The 22,056-nt window shown below is 42.1% G+C and overlaps 1 protein-coding gene across 2 annotated transcripts in view; it reads right to left on the bottom strand.

Moving 5' to 3' along the window:
• LOC121324164 (PDZ and LIM domain protein 7-like) overlaps positions 1-21,797 on the bottom strand; it is a 37,961-nt gene extending 16,164 nt beyond the window's left edge. The window contains exons 1-5 of one of the 2 annotated variants that reach the window (XM_041265704.1): positions 21,487-21,796; positions 17,822-17,972; positions 15,330-15,435; positions 6,548-6,699; positions 151-181 (exon numbers count right to left, since the gene is read on the bottom strand). In XM_041265704.1, the coding sequence (XP_041121638.1) occupies positions 151-181; positions 6,548-6,699; positions 15,330-15,425 (279 nt within the window). In that variant the 5' untranslated portion in view covers positions 15,426-15,435; positions 17,822-17,972; positions 21,487-21,796. Of the gene's footprint in view, positions 1-150; positions 182-6,547; positions 6,700-15,329; positions 15,436-17,821; positions 17,973-21,486 lie in introns of both variants that reach the window. The other variant, XM_041265705.1, reaches the window with a different exon arrangement.
• Between the last annotated feature and the right edge of the window lie 259 nt (positions 21,798-22,056).

The raw sequence follows: 22,056 nt of genomic DNA, 5'->3' as shown, positions 1-22,056 counted from the left end.
TTACATTTCTGGGGGGGAAATATCTGAAGCATGTCCACCAGTATGGCATGCAACTATGACAGAATGCATGAAAATAAATGGATCTGCAATCCAACAGCTGTTAAAGCAGTGCTCACAAACCCTTTCAAAGCAACAACATTATTTTCTTACCTTCTGATTAGACCCAGGAGTATTGACAGTTCTGCAAGAAGAAAAAAAAAGAGCCATTATTGATACTCCAGGTGTCACAAGGGAGTCCTGCACCCCTGGGGTACTGGGTTCAAGGGTGTCACTAACCTTTGCCCAGAGTATAACAAAATCCATTTCATGATAAATCATTCATACCTGACCCGCACTACCTAAAGTAGGTTCAACATGTGTTGAAACAATGCACAACTGCTATTTACAAATATATAATTATATTTTTAATTGAGTTGGTTGTGCATTATTGAGGTAGTGTGAATAGTGTGGTAAATTGGGTGAACACTCTCCTCCAACACCTCCTAAAGATTCCACAGCTGACTGGCTGAATTAGAACCCAGGGGAGGGAGTGGGACACACACACACTGAAAACCTAAATTACATCAGAACATTCCAATGGGACGGCACAGGGAACTCCTTGGGACGAGGCAATAAGCTTTATGAAAACACATTATGTATTTACTTAGACCTAAACCAGACGGTATGAAAATGTGTCCTGTGGTGCACAGCACTCCAAATCCATGCCCTTTTTTCAAGGCTGCAATTCCACGCAGGGTCAGTCCAGACTGGCTCAAAAGCAACTCGGCTCTCAGCTTGGTGTGCTGGGAGCTATCTACACATTTTCAACCTCCTTATAGGGACACCCGTTCAAATACCAATCAATTACAGGTATATTAAACAAGACGATTTGCTTAACCAGCATTTAGCACCTCTCATTTACTACATCAACAGCAAAGTGACATGAGCCAGGCAGTTAAAATATACCACATAGCAAAGCATGTCACACATGTTCCGTCCATTTATATGACATGACTGCCTGTATAGTGTAAACTAGGACGTTGGTGAAGTCGTGACACTTTGCAAAACCGCACCAGACAGAATCAAAACTGTGCTGAGGGTTTTAAAAGGATGTACTTGTTTATCCCCCCCCCCCTTGTAGAACGTGGCAATTTTACAGCATTTTGCCAACAAATGTTCATTGGACCGAACAGCTGCAAGTTATTTAGATCTCTCGAGCCGCGTTGAACTTCACAAAATACGTCAAGCAACCAAATTCTGAAATATTTTTTCAATTACCAACATCTTTGAGCAATTAATGTCAATTTGTTTGGGGGATTATTCTGAACTCACGTTTGAGGTCCGAGGTACAGAGGAAGGCCAGCTCTCACCAACTGTCAAAAACGAGAACAAAAATAAAATAAATCCCAATCCCGTCCAGGAAGGAGTTGAGAGGCTGGTGCCCTGGGACGTTGACCTTTCACGTTGAAAAATCTATCCAGGGTACTACAGGAAACACACACAATGATTTCCATTACATGAGAGTAGATGTTGAACTTCATGCTGATTTGAACTGGGCTCTCGCCAAGATAAGCACCAAGTAAGACATAGCTTTGCAGTAAACTAGTGTGATCCATCTGCATCTCCATCCATTTGTGTGGTTTTCCATCTGATGATTTAGATATCCTTCTGATTGTGTTGATTGCTGAAGTGTAATGCTGGCTCCAGAGATCAGCTCACTTTGCCTCCCCAAAGCATCAGCACACACAACGGCTGCGATGCTGGCTCCAGGGATCAACCCAGTGCGGTCTCCCCAACGCATCAGCATGACAACCTTCTATATTGAGCTAAGTAGGGTACATCTCTGGTCTCTTCAAGTGGGCTCAGTATAAATAATATATATAATATGTATATATATATATATATATAATATATATATATATATATATATATATATATATATATATATATATTACACACACACACACACAGAACCAGTCAAAAGTTTGAGTACACTTGCTGGAAACTAGATTTTTTTTTTCATAATTGACCATGTTTTACATTTCTATAAATATACATTTCTGTAAATAGTTGAAAATTAAAACACGTTACAATATACAAAACATAAGGAATATCAAAGCAATGTTCAAGAAAAAATTCTCTCTAAATCTTGGATTCCTCAAAATAGCCACCCTTTGCCTTAATAACAGCCTCACAAACACGAGGCATTCGGTTAACAAGTTTCAGCAGGAAATCACCCAACATGTCTTCCCAGATCTTCTGCAGCAATTTCCAGAGATGTAGGGCACTTGTGGGTAGCTTTGCTTTGACTCATCTGTCTTTGCTTTGACTCTATTAGTCCCATACATGTTCTAAGGGATTGAGGTCTGGAGACTGGGCAGGCCAGATCATTAGATTGAGTTGCCCTTCACTTTCCTTCTTCGCCAGATAGTTCTTGCACAACTTTGAGGTGTGTTTCGGGTCATTATCTTGCTGAAGAATGAAGGACTGCCCAGCTAGCAGTAATCCTGATGGAATGGCATGCCTCTGAATTATGCTATGATAGCCATGCTGGTTGAGCTTGCCATGAACTTGGTAAAGATCACCAACTCTGTCACCAGCAAAGCAACCCCAGACCATGACACTGCCTCCTCCATGCTTGACAGTGGGAGCCACACATGCAGAACTCATGCGCTCACCCTCTCTGCGTCTTGCAAATACTTAGCGGGTGGACCCAAATATTTCAAATTTTGATCCATACGTGTATAGATACAAACACACACACACACACACAGGAGATAGACGAGAATGAATATGGAATCTCACACAGACTCATTGTACCATTGATGTTAAGGGTTTGTTTTTTTTCTGCCAAACAAAATATTGTTGCAGTCAAGTACAGTTTCACATCCTTCTTTGTAATTATCTTGGGTAAATGTCATTTTTTATGTCTTGTAGCTTTCTGCGGTCTAATAACTTGTTAAGAAATTGTTAAGACAGCTGTGTGTATGTCCGTTTCAAGAATCTACATACAAGGATGAGGAAGACATTTTGTTCAAGTTGCGCTTGTAAAGACAACAAACCTATGTCACTAGGAGAGGTGGAGTGACTCCAAGCTACCCGTCCAGCGCCTGTCGTGCCAGGCCAGCGAGTCGAACGCTACGCTGCAGCGGGCAGATCCTCTGGCAGCCAGCCTCTTATAAAACAGGAAGCAGACAATGGGCCGTTCATCCTGCTACAAGCTGAAATAACTCCCTACAATCTTCCATCACACTCAGGATATTAACCTCTCAACACATGCCTCAACAAGGGGGGCAGTCTGGGTGTGGTTGGGTTTAAATACTGATTCACTAGTCTAGACCAAACTGGGTTAATACATTAAAATTAGGGATCCCAGGTAACTATATAAAAATCTCAAAGGTTCAAATCTCTCTCTATTTTCTGGATAAAACCAGGCTATAAAAACTCTTGGTAACTGCTGAACACTTGCGGGAATGCTGACTTACCTTTATTTACTTTCTTCCAGTGTTGCTATAGGCTTGTGTAAAGCAGCATGACTCCTTGTATAATCAGCCACAATGGCATCCCTGCACTGTTAAAATGAACCTGTCCTTTCCAGATTTCTGTGTGCTCGTTGGCCTTGTTATCGACATTGATTCCTGCCTACAGAATTTTCAATGTTGGCATTTCATCAAAAAAAAAACTATTTGATTGGATGGAAATTCGTTGCCACTTCACGAACTCTGGTGGATATAATGTACGCCATCACTGAAGTCTACATGCTGCTAACGTTATTTCAGTAGAAGTGCGGTGCTAAGCCAATCCATGTCAGAGACGAGATTGAAGATTATTTTACGAATGCTTCCAAATAGTTTTGCCAGTGCAAACCGATAGTGTGTCCCATAACCGTCTACGTACTTGGCATGCATCTGTGCATGTCTTCATTGCTAGGGTTACCTCACATGCAGGACTCTGAACTGGACTTGAGTATGCCGCAGGACTTTGCATGTTTAAGAGAATGTGGTGATGTCATAATCAGCATGTGGAATACTCTGTATATGCTTCAGTTACACATTTCTGAAGATCAGCTTTTTGGAGCAGTGTCATAATACAGCATCTCAAACTCTAGGACAAGAAGCATCTGAAAGATATGGAGAAACTCCGAGCTAGCCAAAGGTTACTTTGCTATTCCAGCATGTTACTCTGACACAATTACTGTTTAGAGGTTTCAGTTTTATCATGCGATCTCACTGGTCCTCCAGAGAGGCTGCGGCTCCATCCGCCCAGACAGATATCGAATCTTTGAGCTGGCTTCCAGGGAACAAGCTCAGACCCTACCACCCAGATCTGCGCGGGCTCTCGGCTCCAGCCCTTTCTTCACATTCTGCAGCCTTTTCAGTCTCCCTACCAATTGTTGTGCAAGCGCACAGTCCCATTCATACTCAAGAAACACAACAGCAATTGACCTTTTGTTACTTCTTTTAAATTTTGTATTTTAAAACTTCCAGTGTTATGCTCAGTTGTCAGTCTCTGTCCTCATGCAGATGCTGTCTCTGAGCTCGCAAGCCCTTGGATGCAGTGCAAAGCCCATAGATGTTAATAAAGAACACCTTTGATCCCTTAACCATTCTAAACCCAGAAAGGTTTCCGAGGAGACAGCCCTGCATTTCAGCCTTTTGAAGTCTTGTTATTTTATTAGCTTCTACTGGTCTTCACCATCCGCAAGTTCAACTGAACTATACATAGAACTGGAGCCGCCTCGCTTTAGAACATTTGAAAAAAGACACAGATACATATCCTACAAACTGACAGTCTTCCAGGGGTACCAAGCTGCTGCGCTGGGTAAGAAGTGCTGGCTGTGTGTTTGACATGCTGGCAGTTGTCACCGAGCACCATTATCTAAAGAGAACAGTCTTTAACAGAGGATAGTTATCACAGAGAGACTTGCCATCTACAAAACGGCAAGATAGGGATGCAAATGGTAGTTTGATTTTGGCTTCTTCCCTTTATATCTCTCTCTCTCTCTCTCTCTCTCTCTCTCTCTCTCTCTCTCTATATATATAGATAGATAGATAGATAGATAGATAGATAGATAGATAGATAGATAGATAGATAGATAGATAGATAGATAGATAGATAGACAGATAGATAGATAGATAGACACCCACACACTTCTAAAAACTGTTCACCTGGAAGAGAAGTCCACTATCGAATCTCCATTTATAACATCTGATGGAAATAACCACCACCAAGTTATTTCAAGGTTCACTGTTTTGGCCATGTTAATGGTAAATTGCACTTCACGGTGCATGGATCCCCCCTCTCCCCTCTCTCCCCCACACACACTGCATCATCTCTTACTGGAAACATCCCCTCAGTTAGATGACATCATCATCCAGGACTGTATTAGTGTCTGGGTCCTGGTTAGTCAGATAGCCAAACCGCATTCCTTTCATAGGATGTGGTGCCCCAACATTGTCAAGGAAAATTTAATAAACCGCTTTTAAAAGTAATGAAGGGAGGGGCTGGCATTACATCCCCTTTAAAATGACTATTCCTGACATGCAGTTATTCTCTACTGCACATTTTTAAAAAAATGTCATCTTGGAGTACCTTACCAAAGGAAGCAATAACTAGATTAGTAGTAAATCAGAGCTTGTGAAATCAGCCATTATCATGGAAATTTCAGGCATCTTTTACAGTGCTGGCTCTGGACAAAAGCAGAGAAAGCGGCTAAAACACTTATATGAAAAAATAGCAAATCTTGACTGTGTAGTTTGATGCGAGGGAGGGACAGGGTCCATTACATTCCAACAGATGGCATGATTTTATTTCTCGTTCATCTCTGATTTAAAAAGAGGTTTAAGTCCTCCAACAGTTAAAGTCCATATGGGACAGGTGAACCACTGTTCACTGCAGAGTACTTTTCAAGAAGGTCTCTCTCTCTCCCTCACGCTTGCCAAAACAGTCAGGAGTTTCACAGACCTGCCCACCCCCTCCCCTCCCCTTTCCTTGTCTACATTTATTTTAAGTCTGTACACTATGGTCTTTTAGTGAATAAATTCAGCAAATCTTTTACACTTCCCCAAATTCATCCCACTCCCCTCCATATCTGCACTCCAAGGGAGGGCCAGCACTTCACCATTCCACACATGGGTTTTAAGCTTCAAACACACCTCAGATTCAAATCTCTCTGCAACTTAGAGTGCTAACCAAGGCTTTCAAACCAATGTCCAAAGCCAGCTCTTCCACTCCTGGTCTTTGTTCCAACTATGTTCTCGATTGATTTCATTGAACCAATTAAAATTCTATCCACACACCTTATCTCATTTTACCTGTTAAAGCTGGAGTGGAATGGCCCTCCAGGACCGTGATTGAACCTCTCTGATTTAAAATCTATTTGACAACATCTTTTCAGCGCCAAGGCGGCGATCGCTGGCACCCCTCTTGTGTTCTTTGACTTAGAGCTTTGGTTATCACTCATTTATGGAGCATAATGGGCAGACAGAAAGAAGGGGGAGAAGAAAGAAACCATGAAGGTCGTAAGTTGGGATGAAGCGACAGAGACAGTCGGGTGAATGTACAGTACCTGCTTAGGGACAGTGTCAGGTTGCCGGTGCATGCTCGGATCTTGTTCTGTGCCTCCACATGGGTCATGCTCTCTGTATTGGTACCGTCGATGGACACCACCCAGTCTCCCACGCCAATGTTAGCCTGCACGGCCTTCCCGCCGGGGGTCAGCTGCAACACACAACACAGGGTACCCGGTCAGTGAGCAGACTGCAGCATACTATACACATGTCTTGGAATGCATTTTGAACAGCTTATGGTTTATAGAGTCCATCTGCACGTATGTATGTACGTATGTATACTGTACTCTGCTCAGCATCTAACCTGATTCTCGTTATACATGTCCCATGCCCTCCAGTAGTCACTGCAAATAAAGGGTTCTTTTGGCCCATTTTTGCAGTCTTTAGTTTTTGGTACATTTCCCCTCCCCTTTTCCTTCAGTCATTAATGCTAGTTTTTGTCCCATTCTCTCACACTCTCCACTGTGACTTCCCTGTAGCTCCAGTTTCTTGGCCAGTAAAAATATTAACAATATTAACCTTTTTATTGCATTTTCTGCCACAACAGCCTTAAAATGATCCCAGAAGACACATGCAAAACTAATTTACATCATAAAAACTTAAGCCTTGCAGTATCAATGAAAATGCCATATTTAATCTTCAGAGGGTGCATTCTGCCTGCCCCACCCTGTACTGTCTTCAAAGAATGCCTGAGAACTTGAAGCGACACACCACCTCAATCACACTAAGGGTGTAATGATTTGTCACGTACCCATGAATCAGGATACTTTCATTATATTACGTTTGTTTATTTAGCAGACGCCTTTATCCAAGGCGACTTACAGAGATTGGGGTGTGTGAACTATGCATCAGAGTCACTTACAATGTCTCACCTGAAAGACTGAGCACAAGGAGGTTAAGTGACTGGGTCAGGATCACACAGAGTCAGCGGCTGAGCCAGGATTTGATTTGATTTCCTAACAGATGTGTGTGTAATGTGTGCAGTCCAGCAAACTGTTCATGAATGATGAATAATGGCATTTAGAGTTGTCTCATTTAAAGTTTGCCTATAACCATTGCCCATCAGTTTCTAGATACTACATCTTATACTACACATGGCATGTTAAAAAAATGGAATTGCAGGAAGGTTCAAAAGTTGTATCCTAATTTAAACTATGCATGGACCCTGTATCCTGCACTGTGTCAGGGCTGATTCAGCCTTGACTGGAAACTGAACAGAGAACCCTCTGATCCCCCTGACCCTGCAGCTGGTCTTGGCTGAAGTGTCTGTAGTAGCAAGCAGGCTCTCTGCTTTGAGTTTCACTTCTCTTAGACGTTCTCTCATCGTAGCTCGGTGACTGGACTCTTCCAAAGAGGGTGTACGAGCCTGGATATGCCAGTGACCTGCAACCACTCTCGTCTCGGGAGCCCAATTTGGATTGCTTCATGAGCCTGTTAAAGAGTTGCTTCACCGCAGTGGTGAACAGTAGGAAAGCAACCACTACAGTCAAGAAAACGCTAAAAAAAAATTACCAAACCTAGTTAATGCTTCCCTAGAGCTGTATAAAACGAAGCACAGCGGCTTCAGTTTTCAAAAATAACAATTCAAATATATTTAAACATTGCTTTTCCATATTGGTCAGTCTTACGCTACAGATCCAGCGGCAGCACTGCCAGCTGATCATGTGATCCTAGTCACATGTCCACTAGCTGTGTAAGAGGCGCCAAGCCAGCATGACGTTCCTTGTCGAGTTACTGCGGACCCAGCAGCACAGTAGTTTTACAGCACTTCATATATTGTTTACCAAGCTGTTGCTGCTGACTGTTTTGGGAGTTGTTTTTACAGCTGGTGGTTTTGAAAAGAAATGTCTTTTAACCATGCTAGTAATTTGTTGAAATGTATTGCTTACAAACAAATAGTTTTAGTTTTGCTTATTTTATTTGCCATTCCTAGTAAAGTCAGCCAATGACTGCTAGTTAAGGCATGAACTTGACAATTTACAAATATTTTAAGGTTGCTGCTGTTAATTATTTATAAATTAAAAAATACATCATGTTCTATTTTAAATTAGATCAATTTAAAAACGTTTTTAGAAAGCTGTAACCTTGCGTTTTTAAAAATGCATTTTGGGAGCCCTTAATAGAGGAGAAGATTACTAGAACAACAACAAAACACGCATTATCTGGAACTGTGAACTCATTGGGTCTGCCCCCACAATGTACAATGAACATACAAGTTGAGCAAGCCTAGAGCTACAGTATACAGCAGTTCTATAATATCTGCAGCCGTATCTGTGTGCCAATCTGTCATATTAGTCTGTTACTAAAACACATATCTTTGATTATGGCTGCAGTCACTCTCAGTGAATGGCAGGTGCTGTACAAGATCTCCGCTAATGCAGCTAAAAACCTGCCCTGACAGACCTGCATCAACCTTTCCTGTTATTCAGCCCAGTCTGTCTATATATCATGGGAGTCCTCTTTTAAATCCAATGAGAATGTTTTTTGTTAGCTTTTACAAGCTAGTTAGCTCTGACTGAACTCTTCCCTCAGGAACAAGCCGTTCAATGTCCTAGTGGTTTTGGAGATTGAGACACTTATGGGGATGGAGGTCTGTTGTGTTGTTTCTGTTGATCAAGAGGTAATGCTGTAGTGAAAGGCACTATAAAAAGCTGATGCCGTGTTGTGGTGTTTTGAGCAGAGTACAGGGTATGGAACCTTCCAGTGTGAGAGACGGGAACACCTGAGCCCAATCCATGTTGCGCCTCACAGCTGTTCCATTGCTCGGGTACATAGCATCGAAGTGCTGAGGTCAGGGCTTCAAGAGGATAGAAATAAGTGCTAGGGACGATCAACAAATGACAAAGCAGCCAGGTCTCATGCCAATTGGTTAGGGACCATCATCAAATGACAACAGCAATGTCAAATACTGATGAACTAGGAATACAACAACAGATAATTTAATACTACCACGTCAATGTATTCTTGTATTAAACAGCAGTGTGTATCTTTAGTGACCTGCACAGCAAACCTTGCAGTTTGAGAAACTACTACTAAGTAACCAAGACCGGGATTATCAATAAATAAAACCAGCAGAATCCATTTGCAATAGATCTCTTAGGATAGCTTTGTAAAGGCCTGAAGGTGCACTAGAACATTACAAAACCATCACCTCAAAAATAAGGGATTGATTAAATACTGTACTTTAGTAACTGGCAGGACACTGCGAGAGAAAACAAAAACAAACTGGGACTAGGAAAGTAAAGAAACATATTCCTTTGTGGAATGAGGACATAGAAGATAACAGCAATATTCTGCATGCACATTGTCTGTTACTACACCGTGCCTTTCGGAGATAAATGTTAATAAAAAGCAAGTGCCAGCAACAGCGTAAAAACAGCTTAAACACGCTCTCAACTGATCAGGTTTACTGCAGGAGTTATCCAGCCAGCAATTAGCCCCACATTAAATTACCCACTGGAAGAAATACAGGAATCATTTCAGATTAAAAACAACAGCTAACCATATTTAGCATGGGCCCAAATCAAATCTCGGGACTGGATGGAGGACTAGTGGATAGTCCATCACTGAACTGTTGAAATTAAGGTCCAACAGTAGTAACTAAAGGGTGCTTTCTCACCATCCCCTCAAATCTGGAGTTTGAACCTGCAACAGAATACCGTGCACCCCCTGGAGGTGCCTCCCAGGTTCTGGCACAGCAGTGAGGTACTGCAAGTACGTTTCAGCGCATGCTCAAACTCCAAGGGAACAGGTTTGCAAACAGCAGCTCAGTTTCTTATTTCTCTACAACCGACGCAAAAGGCAATAAATCCTAAATCGGGGGGAAATGTGACAGAGTTCTGATACAGGGACAGGCAGTCTAATCCGATAGCCCGCGTCCTGCCAAGTCAGCGAACACCAGCAAAGGACTGCTGGCAAGAAGCACACCTGCAGTGAGAGAGAATGTTAGCAGTCACCTGACAGCGGTGTAACAACATTCCTCTGTCAGGTACAAGCTTACACTGCATGACAGCAACTAATTCAGTTGACTGAAGTCATTGCTGACACTGCACACACAGGTACAACATTACACGCCCTCAGCGTGTACACAAACACATGGGTCAAGCCTTTTACACGTGCATGCATACACTTACAGACAAAGCCCATAACATTTCTATAAATAAACATAAAAACTGTGTGCAGATACACTTGGGGGACAGAAGGAACAGTAGTGGTAATACAGCAAGGTCATATTCAAATGCTAGTGCAAAGATGATTTCACCTTATTTGCAATCCAACCACACACCGTACTAGGTCACAAGAAGACACCCTGAGCTTGAATGGAACATGTACAGAGTCTCAAGGTCAGAAACCTGGGCTTTTGGTAATGATCTAAAACCCCACTCACCACAACCAGCATGTAACCGAAAACACTGCAGATCTGTAACCTGAGAAATATTGGATGGATGATCCAGAACGCTGCTTCTTTGCCTAGACGATGTGTTATGTAGCAGATTAACAGTTTGCAGGTGTGGAAATTGGTAGACGGTGTTCCCTGATTTGGAGAAATTTTCAGGGACCACTTGGGATATGTTCACGGACCATTGCCTGGAACCCCTTCTCACTCTTTGGGGGGTGGGAGATAAATTAGATACACTCAAAACCTAAGCCGCTCATATATGCACACAAGCGGTTTCCGTTTCAATTCTTAATTCAGCACCACGCATGTTTAACAGTTGCGGATCATAATGTACAAGTTGATCTATGAGCTGAAGAGCTGGAAAAAATACTCTTTCCTAGAGAGACAGCAGCTGAAGAGGATGCAATCTGAGGAATGATCACTTTAAACCAGGAGGAGGGCGCTTCCTGCTCAAACACGCCCCCTGGCCCCCACACACCTCGCCCGTCAGGCAGCCTCTCGGCAGCTCAGCTTGAGGAACTGTGCCAGGACAGTGCTTAATCCCAGGAGGAATCTCATGTACAAACCAGGAATCCAGCTGATGAGGATCCAAGGGAACATATTGTTTATATAACACTGTACAAAATACTACACAAGGTTACCCTATTGACCAGAAATGCACCACGCTATCTGCACTGGCTGAATGAGATACAAGTGCTAAACTGAAAGACCCCTTATACAGTTACTTTTGCAGTAGTCAAACGAGCAGGCGCTCATTTGGGTGGAGAGTTCATTAACTCACAGATGATTGGACTCCCCTCTGCCTGGTAAAGACTCAAATCTGACACACAGTTGCTCCATTTTGGGATGGCTGCCAAGTCCCCCGTTTGCTTTTCTAGCAAGGATCAAAAAGTAGTTTGTGGGGTTGCATCTGGACATGTTAACACAAACCTTCGCCTACCTGCTGTTACTCTGGGAATCTTTGGTGCAGTCACTCACACAGAGTTACTGGGTACTTGTGCAGTACCTGAGTGGTTCAATTACACAACGCTTCAGTGCCAGCAACGAAACTGCTAGTACTGCACACTTCCTTTCCCAGACAGGTCTGAGCAGCTACTATAATCTGTTTGGCTTTCTATTTCTTCGAAGGATGTACAGCACACCACTATTCTGCAACATCAGCCTGTGTGACTCAAGTGTGAACAGCTCTCAGTCGTGGGAAAAACATTATAAAAATCCCATCAAATAATTCAACTTGACAGAATCCCAGATCTGTCATTGTTCCAGACAGACCTGGGATTATCAACGGCCCAATTTGTTGGTTGTTTGCTTAATAACAGCAGCGTTACCTACTGTTTGGCTGGGCACTTCCTTAGCACCTATTATCCGTTTATGTACTGCAAGGAGCAAAAGACACACACGATCTAAGTTTTTAAGGTCGAGTAAAAGCTGCCGAAGATTGTAACTGGGCTACATTGTAAGTATGTAAGTGACAGTTAACTGATCAGGGGTCACAATCCTCACAACATGCCTATCGGTATTGCGCTGAGATTATATATTCATATGAGCTTAACATGCAGCCTACAGCACTCAGTATACCCAGGTGGTCTCCCATCCAAGTACTAACCAAGCCCAACATTGCTTTGCTTAAGCATTGCATGATAAGTTCGATTTGAAGAGCTTTTTGCCGTCAGAGACGTTGCCCAGGGGTCACTACAAGGAAGTAGCTCTTCTTGACCCCCGCGCTGAGATTGATAGATTACTACAATACCAGCAGCATGGCCATGCATTCCCACTGGGGGTCATCCTGTGAGTAAGGTAGTCAAAACCAAGGTTAGCGCCCTAAAGCTAGGGTTAGCTCATCTGTAAATGAATTAAGTTTTCTAGTGCACATATGGTGTAATAATAATAATATAATAATAATAATAATAATAATAATAATAATAATAATAATAATAAATAGTGGTGATGCAACAACTGTGTTGATCCAAGTGCAATGAATAGGGCTCAGCTGATCTCATCCCTGAATAAGTATCCTATACTGCCAAATGCGAAGTGATCTCATTGCACCTCCTTCTCTCCAATCTGAGTTTCACCAGATCTCTGCCAAACAAGCTGAGTCTTGCTTCGCGCCAGCAGGGCATCTGTTTGCATTTATTTTACTTCATTTGTGCAAACATGGAATTGAATTAGCCCTCACCCCCATTCTCTTGTACTTTACATGAAACTAAAACTGCTTTGGGAGGTCCCTACATAGAAATACAGACCATGAAACAGGGCCTGGCTCAGTGGGTACGCCAGCAGACTGGGAGACGGTGTGACCTAGTGTTTGAAGCGAGGGACTGGGAAGCGGTGGGACCCAGTGGTTTAAAGAAATAAATAAATAAAAACAACATTTACCTATATACAAATATCCCCCCCCCCCCACACACACACCTTGAAAGGTTAAAATAAATTGTGCTTTGGTATCAGCTTTATCATAATATTTACAGACAAGCCCATATACTGCAGGCATGCAGAGTGCAACAACTCCTTTATCAAGTTCATGATTTATTAAGACATGCTGAGGCACACCTAACTGCTGTCAGCTCCCCTTGGATGTTGCGGCCATGCACCCTAACAGTTGGAAAGCCATACAAATAAGGGCAGGAAAGTGCCAAGTGGGGGAGGGCGGGTGATGCAGGCATTCATAGCAATTCCTTCAGCTATGCTTTCAAACTAAAGTCCTGGAGCAGAATGTAGCGCAGCATTTCCTTTTGAGATCTGTTGCCTGTGAAACTGTACAACTCTGCAGCAGCAGGGGGAGGGGGACGGTAGGGATGAGTAGAGTTAGATCTGAAACAGACAGGGCTTTCCAGAAATCTGTGTGACCCCGGATTTCCAGGCAGGCAAGGGAATCGTATGGATATTATTAAGCTTTCTTCAGATTCCCTGGATTTGTGCCCCCCCCCCCCCCTTTTATCAAGCACGCACGTTTCATAATGTGAATGCATCCAGCCCCCCTTCTCAATACCAAAAAACATTAACCTGGCACACCTATTGCAGATAGGGGTCCTAACACTTGTACGTTGCTCCCGAATACAGCATTAAGATAACCGAAGGCTACTTTACAGGTAGTCATGGAAACAGCCTAATCCAGGATGAGGGATCATAAATCCTCCCTGCTGCCCCCTCTAAATCTCAGCAGGGCCTCTCTTGCAGGCTTGTTAACATCAGTCAAACTGCAGCAATAATGAATGGAGGATAAAGGCAGGAGAGCCTGAATTCCAGCAAGCTCCAGGTGAAATGAACAGAGCTAAAGGAGTGTTGCTATGACGACTATCTGGGGACAAACAGAATCCAGGCACCAAACAATGGTTTATTTGCACAGCATGACCTCTCTGTTTTGGAAAAGAGTTTAATTTCCCTGTGATGGCTCAAACTATGTTTACAAATCACTTACTACCTAAAAAAGGTTGGAGCGGCATGCTGGGTGGGAGGTTGTGGCCCAGGCACAGATGAACAGCTAGCAGCCCAGACTGTGAACTGCAAGCCCCATCCTGCTGTAGCGCTGGGACAGACATTGCAATATTCCAATAAACATGGCTTGAAATGTCTTCAGTGGTAAAAATCACCATGCTTGTATTCATTCTCATAACAGAATTTATAAACCACTGTACGAAAAAGAAACACAGACACATTAACTCTACATTCTTATTCACTATTTTCTTTAATAGGTATTTTATTTACTTCATTATACCTGTTAAACCTATGACTGGTCCTCCATTATCGGAGTTGCCTGTCGTCAGTCTAGAGGCATCAGTCTGGTCTTGTGCAAGTATGCACACCCTCCTACCTTTTCAGTACAATATGCTTCATTGCACACTGATATTATAGCTGTAGTTTTCAGTTACGCCAAAAACTATTGCACACAAATTGAAATATGGATTTAAAAAAATAACTTTTGAAAACAAGTTGTTATAAACTATGTTCTTTCATTTTTTGGTTAATTAAAAAAATAAAAAATAAATAAGGCTGCTGAGTGAGTGTGTAATCTCTAAAATGTTTCCACCCTGGGTATTCAAAGGCTAACATAACAGATTTACAAAATACATTTCTAGATGAGCTAGATTACGGGTGTATTAAGATTTTGTTTTCTTCAATTGTTTTCTGTAACATGCCTCTGTCAACCAAACCCATTCAATGCTTATCCACATAAATATGTTTTAAAAATTAAAAGGAGTGCCTGTGAACAGTTGCCAAGACTCAACACATTTTATAAACTGATCAGAAACCTCGACCCGCGTTTCTGCCAAGCAAATGCAGCAATAAAGGCGAAACGGCTGGCTGGCTCAAGAGTCCATGTTTAACTCTGGGATTTTCCATAGCGCTGCAGGTAGCTCTGCTGCGGTGTGCCCTCTTACCCGCGAGACTGTGAGTGGCATGCTGAAATCCTTCCCTCCTTGCAGTCTGAATCCCCAGGGAGCCGGTCCCTCAAGAGTCACCGAGTAGACATCCATGCTGCTGCTTCTGCACAACAAAGCACACACAAAACAGACATTGAATCACTTGTCACTATTATTAGTATTGTTCACAGTCCGGTAGCTGGTTTCGCACCAATCTTGAACGAAGCAACGTCATCCAAGATTAATCTAGGTCCATGAAACCGTCCTCGTCAGAAGATTACTGGCCATTTCATTTCGACGGGGAGGAAACTCAATCTTACTGAACACAGCCCACACACCCCCACCCCCCAAAAAAACCACACAAACAAATATCTTCGGGTTAAAGGAAATGTTTTGGTAAGTTCTGGTGTCAACATTGGAGTAGCTGGTATAATTATATCTGTTTACAGCCAAGGAATGTGTTTTTCAAAATCGTACAAGCTATCTGGGAGGACTCAGAACCCAGTTTAAAGAAAGGAAACCCAGAGACTTGGTCCCCATCTGTAGCCACATCGGGCATCCAGAATAGCATGTATCCACTGCATGTGTCCGAGGAGCTCAGAGCTCACTGAGGATTCGTATTTCACGTGATGGTTTAACCCTAACAAGGGTCACTTACAATAATAAATTAATTCATACTAATTATCATGCAGTCAATGTTCTTTCTGCCAGTCAGAACTGCAGCTCAGCTGAGAATGTGGATCTGCTTGTCACATATTTCTAAAAATCAGCAGGAACACAGTTTTCTATATTTCTCACGCCAGAGAAAACTGCGTCTTCATTAATACATTACATTAAAGCAAAATGCTATTTTACGAGCACAGCTGTAGCTTTCCAAAGCAAAATCGGTTACATTAGCTTTCCCCAAGAAGAATTCAGATTTGCCTTTAACATTTGGTTTGGTTTCTTATGACAACAAAAAGTGCAGAGCGAAAATCTCCAAGGACGCCCTGCAACACCCTTGAATACACTTGCATGTATGATTATTGTAGCTCACGGCACAAATCAAACCTAAGGAGATGTAGAGTCTGTTTTAACCCTGCTGAAACCCAACACCTCACTTCGTCGCAGATTTCATAGCTGAGCCCAAGGTCACAGATCAAGACTGCTAAGCTAGTGGCAGAGCTTGAAACTGAAACCAGGATCTTCTGAATGCGATAGAGAAACCATTCATTCACATTGCTGGCATTCTTCAGGTGTGAATGGAAGCTACAGGAAGAATGCAAATTCCATCCGTCTTCAGAAAGGCATGATGGACCATACAACATGACTGTCTATAGGCGGGCCACACATGACTGATTAACACATGGGCTTGCACCTGAAAACTCCTTGTACTGGGTACACTCAAAATTAATAGAGTCAGTTAGAGGAGACAGAGGCATGTAGTTTTCCACACCAACATGTCTAAAAAAAGTAATTTCTCTAGTATTCTTGCCAATCCCTAATTTTCTTTTTTACACTGTATAAAGGGTTCTCTCCAAACTGGGATTCAGAAACTGTTAATACCTCAAATGTCAGAGAGAGAGAGAGAGAGAGAGAGAGAGAGAGGAGAAATGCAACCTGTGTTCTGAAAGATGAAGGAAAAATGTTATATGTAAACAGTTATTTGTTATTTAAACAAAAATGCAAATATATATTTTGACAGTTTCCAAATACTTTGTTTATAATGCGGCATAACCCCCCACCCCCCATCAAACTATTCACAATACAGTCATTAAAACAAGAGCAGTGAAAAGCCAAAAAAGACCATAAAGAATAAAGAGAATAAGTTATCAGAACAATTCCAGCTTTAATAAGAGTCACTTGTTCAGTGTTTTTCCTCTGCCCAGTACTGTTGTGGTGTGCAGTATACAGGAAGTTTGAGAGGACACAGCAAGGTGAAGTCTCACAAGCTATTTACTGTAAACCAAAACAACAGTTAATTCATGTCTTATGTTCCAAGTCATAGCCGTGTCTACTAAGTGGATGAAATATAAAACTTAAGGATCGACTTAAAATTGTAAGTGAATTTACTTCCAAGCTCTGTCCCATTTTGCCCTTGTTGAATGCCAGAGAGTACCTAAAGCAGTGTAGTGTGAACGTGAAATGAGTTTCGTCATGCTATATGATCGAAGCGTACAAACGTTTTGTCGGTAAACGAATGAGCAGAGCAGACTACAGTGTCGCACGATTCCAAACCAAAACTCAGCTCAAACGTTCCCGGAGTCTGACAATCAGATGCACCTCCAGCAAACAGAAAAGCTGAACAAAAGTTGATGCAAATGAACTTCAGCATGAACAATGTTTGTATTTGAATGCAGTGCTGTGCAGAGAGAATGCTGTCAATGCGGGTTTGTAATAAGTTCAGCAACTCTAGGACAATTCCCAAATTGGCTTCCCCAGGTATTACAAACTGAACCAGTGCTAAGTGCCTTGAACACCCTCTTCCATACCCCTCAAAAACAACCCCCCAAAACCCCATCCAGACCTACCAGTTCTCCAATGGGCGAGTCTGAAACCTGAGCCTGTTAAACCAGTTTGAGGGGGTCTGCAGTGAGCCTCCGCTTCCTCACCACAAGCAGTCTCTCCTCAGCTCTGGCGACAGCACAAGCACTCCGCTTCTCTCCCGGCTCTGCTAAGAGGCTATATAAGGAATGTAAAACTACACCGAACTATTTCAGCACAGCACCCTGTGAGTCATGACTCAGTGAGGGGACGTCAGCCGCCCTGGTTTCCTGGCTCTGCCACTCACATTCTAACCAATAATGTTGGAGTAAAAAAAGAAGACAGAAAAAGCAAACAAAAAAACAACAATCATGGATAAAAGTCAACATTCTTTCCTGCTCAAATAACATGCATTCTACACACAGCTGGTAATTAGAGGGTGAAACTAGCAGTTTAAAGTGTGTGTGTGTGTGTGTGTGTGTGTGTGTTCTCATTCTCTTATTCACTTATTTTATTTATTTATTTATTTATTTATTTATTTATTTTAAAGTAAAATAATTAAAATAAATAAAAGGCTATATTTGATTAAAAGGTTTAGGCCTCTGGAGGTTTTTATAAAAATAAGACACATGAGCGGTTAACTATTAGATATATTGGTTTTCATAAAAAGGCACTTTTTAAAAATCTGGCAGTGTTCTACAGATAGGGAAACAACACTAAGGTCAGTTGAATTGACTTGCATATCTTGATCCAGCTGGGTAAAAGCAGGACTTCTCTGTACACACTTCAGGTCACACACTCAGAGCTCTTTACTCAAAACACTATTACACACACAGCAGCTGGAACGTGTTACAAAGAACTAACCACTTCAGTAATGCAGCCTCTGGCAGTCTTCTATAATTCTCGGGGGGGAGGGGGGGGCAGAAATCCCACAAGGAAGACATTCTTGAAGACAATCAAAGCCTCAGTTTAGCATCTCATCTGAAAGGCTGAGCTGCAGAAGTTCTGAATAGCATGTTGATCCCAGAAACACATCCAGACAGATCCCAAGAACATCGGCAGCAACGACAATGACTTAACAACCTGTTCCATACGCCCACCGCTGTCTGAGTGCAAAAGTTCTGCACGACCCTCCATCTCTAATCTGTTACCACAAGTGTCCTCTGGTCCTTGTGCTACAGTAACATTAAAAGAGTGACTGGGGTTGACATATTGCAAAATTCACAATTTAGCCTGGCTAACTCTGGCTGGCATTCAGTGATACATGGAGGGAGAAGCACATCTCACATATTGGATCAGCGCTATCAGAGAGCATGTTGCCATGCAAAGCTGAGGAAGTGATGTATAAGGCTTCAGGCCTCCAAAGAGGACCTGTTCCCAAGCCATGAGAAGATTAGTGAAGATATCAACACAGGTCTGGCAGAGCAGGGCAAGACTAGACACAGGCTGAACCTGGTCTTGGAAAAACAGCTTGAACGATTGGGTTCCAATTAGGTTCATTAATGTGAAAGACAGAACACAACAGCTACACTATCTTACCAGCAAACAGAACAAGGGTTCAGTCCCTGTGATGGAACTTGCCAACAACATTGTTATGAGTTAATGACAGGGTCAAAATGTGAAAGTACAGTATATAGAGGCTGCATTTCACCCTTCTTGAAGTTACTATACTGTGCTGTGCTTGGCCTCTAAAGTTCTGTTCCACTACAATGGTTTCAGGAGGGGCCAAGCTGATAAACGTACACACGAGAGCCAACCAACGATACATTCCCTAAACCCCAGTCCTTCACCACACAGTCCAAACTGGGTACCGCTCATAAACCAATTAGCTTATGAATGCACGAACGAGCCAAAGCACTGCTTCATCTAGGCAATGGCCTTGTGTGCAAATTACAAGGTGCAGTAGGCCTTAGTATGTGCTCAACACAGTGCACAAGAGACCTGCCATCCCCTTTTGTTCACCGAGACTCCTTTGAATGGGCATGAGCCTTTCCTGTTCAGTAAAACATCAATCCTGGGTGACTATTCAATAAGCCTACAGTACATTCTTCCACAGTTTACACCTTTGTTCACCTTGCTTTGCTTACCTTGCTTGTTTTCATTGCCTACAGTTACAGTTACAACATGCAGCAGATGGAGGTTATGGAGTGTGATCTGCTAGATCCACAGTAGCTGCAAGGTTTTATTTCTATAAGAGAACTTCACAGAGATTATATTTTCAACACAGGCTTACAAGGCAACAAGCTTAAAGCATGTCAAATCTATTTATAAAACCCTATGGGCACCTTTAACATCTAGGTTCAGCTTCGAACACTGGCTGGCTGGGATTTTCTTCGCATTCCCAAGACCTCCCAGCACCAAGATTGTTTCTATGTTTTCATCTGCCACCGAGGTGGAACTGAAAGCCATTTGACGGTACAGTTCAGACTCTGACTGCCCAGGTTATGACCTCTCCAACATGCGCTGATAGAGGAAGCTACACAGCGATTGGATAACGCAACTTTTGACTGCAGAGCAGAACAAAAACAATTATATATTATCAGGGAAATACTGTACGCAGCTGAATTCATTTGTAAAATGGCAAATATACTACAATGTGGCACATACAGCACAGACGATCTTTGGCCTGGCTGCTCCACTTTGATTTTGCAGCAAGATGAAAGTGAGTTGTACAGACTGGTTTCATAGTGAAGATGGAAAAAGGACATAAATTAGGCTTGGGCCAAACACCTGGGATTTTCCTACCGATCCTTCATGCTGAGAAGGAGTAAACTGGCCTACAGAACAGGTCAAATTACAATCCTTTTCATTTTGCTGCCAAGTCTAAATTTTGTTCCCACAGGCTCCACATTCAAAGTTAATTTATTAAAAATAAATCTGTGTTATACAGTAATGTCCTTTCTCAAAAATATACTAGTTTATTATTAATAATAATAATAATTAGTTATAATAATAATAATAAGTAGTAGTAGTTTATTCCATTTAGTTAAATATCATACAGGCACAATGGGTATTTCAGTCAGCCAAAGGTTTATTCCATAATTCCAAATAAGGTATGTACAATGTAAAATGTTTATGTTATCTGTATTAATTATTATTATTCTTCATATTATGTATAAATAATAATAATAATAATAATAATAATAATAATATTTCTCTCTTCCTTCAGCCGTGATGTTAAACTACTGGGTAGACTTTTTGTAGTCAAGTTATAAAACATTATGTCATACACAGGATTATATCTCTGTAAAAACGCCGACGGCACAAATATGTTCCAATCTATGTCAAGAGCGAATGTTGTTCATGTCCTCAGTAACCGATTCCCACCACTTTGTAACTTCCCAAACGACTGCCGGACATTCCTCTGAAACACAGAACCAGCTGGGACTGGCGATTTAGGTCGAATTACTACAAATCTAGTATAACAGCTACAGTTTACTTTTCGCTTACCCGCAAGTTACAACAAAAATGCGTCTCCTGTCCCTTGCAGAATTGAAAAGGTTAATTTAATTACAGAAAAAGCTTTCCAGTCTAGTCCGCCACTCCCTTCTTCGCATTTTCGTGTTGAAAGCACTAAACAAAATATCCATTAAACAACATATTTATTTCTTGCCAAGACCCGAGGCGACTTATGCTTCACCAGAAAATAAGAATAATGCTTTCTGCAACTAGCTAGACAGTAAAAAGTGAATGAACTGGTGTGTGTAGTTACCTCAATTTTCATAGGACGTGTGTCGTTGTTTGTAGGCAGCTACGGACTTCGTTAAAACTTTTATTTGCTTTTTGTTTTTTTTCTTTACCCCCTCCCAAAAAAAAAAAAAAAAACTGCAAAGTTTTTCCTGCAACTGTACGCCGAGCAGAACCTCGTCTTCTCGTTCCTTTATAGATATGGACGGCTGCGGGCTGGATGACGTGATCGGGAGTTGAGAGAGGACTCTTGCACTTTCATCTTCAGGTAGAAAGCTAGCGTAATCGCGCCTGTTGCCAACCCTACTTGCAAACTGCTCCCAGCCTCTTCCTCCCCAGTCCCAGGCGATTCTTGAGCGCCGCCCTAGGTTACAGTAGGATTTGACACAGCTTTGGCTGAGCTTTCTGATAATTAAAGCAATTACCAGGCACATACGCATGGCGTGTTGATATTTTTTATTTAGTCGCAGTGCTACCTTTTTACCTTACATATTCATATTTCTAATATGCCCAGTAGACTAGTTTTGAACATTGCAATTCTAATGTGGGTTTGAGTAGCTCAGTGGTTAGAGAAAGTGCTGGGCTACAGTGTGGA

Source organism: Polyodon spathula, chromosome 12, assembly GCF_017654505.1.
Source record: "Polyodon spathula isolate WHYD16114869_AA chromosome 12, ASM1765450v1, whole genome shotgun sequence".
Classification (NCBI taxonomy): domain Eukaryota; kingdom Metazoa; phylum Chordata; class Actinopteri; order Acipenseriformes; family Polyodontidae; genus Polyodon; species Polyodon spathula.
The sequence above is the reverse complement of the archived record's forward strand: the minus strand, read 5'-3'. Positions and strand labels throughout refer to the sequence as shown.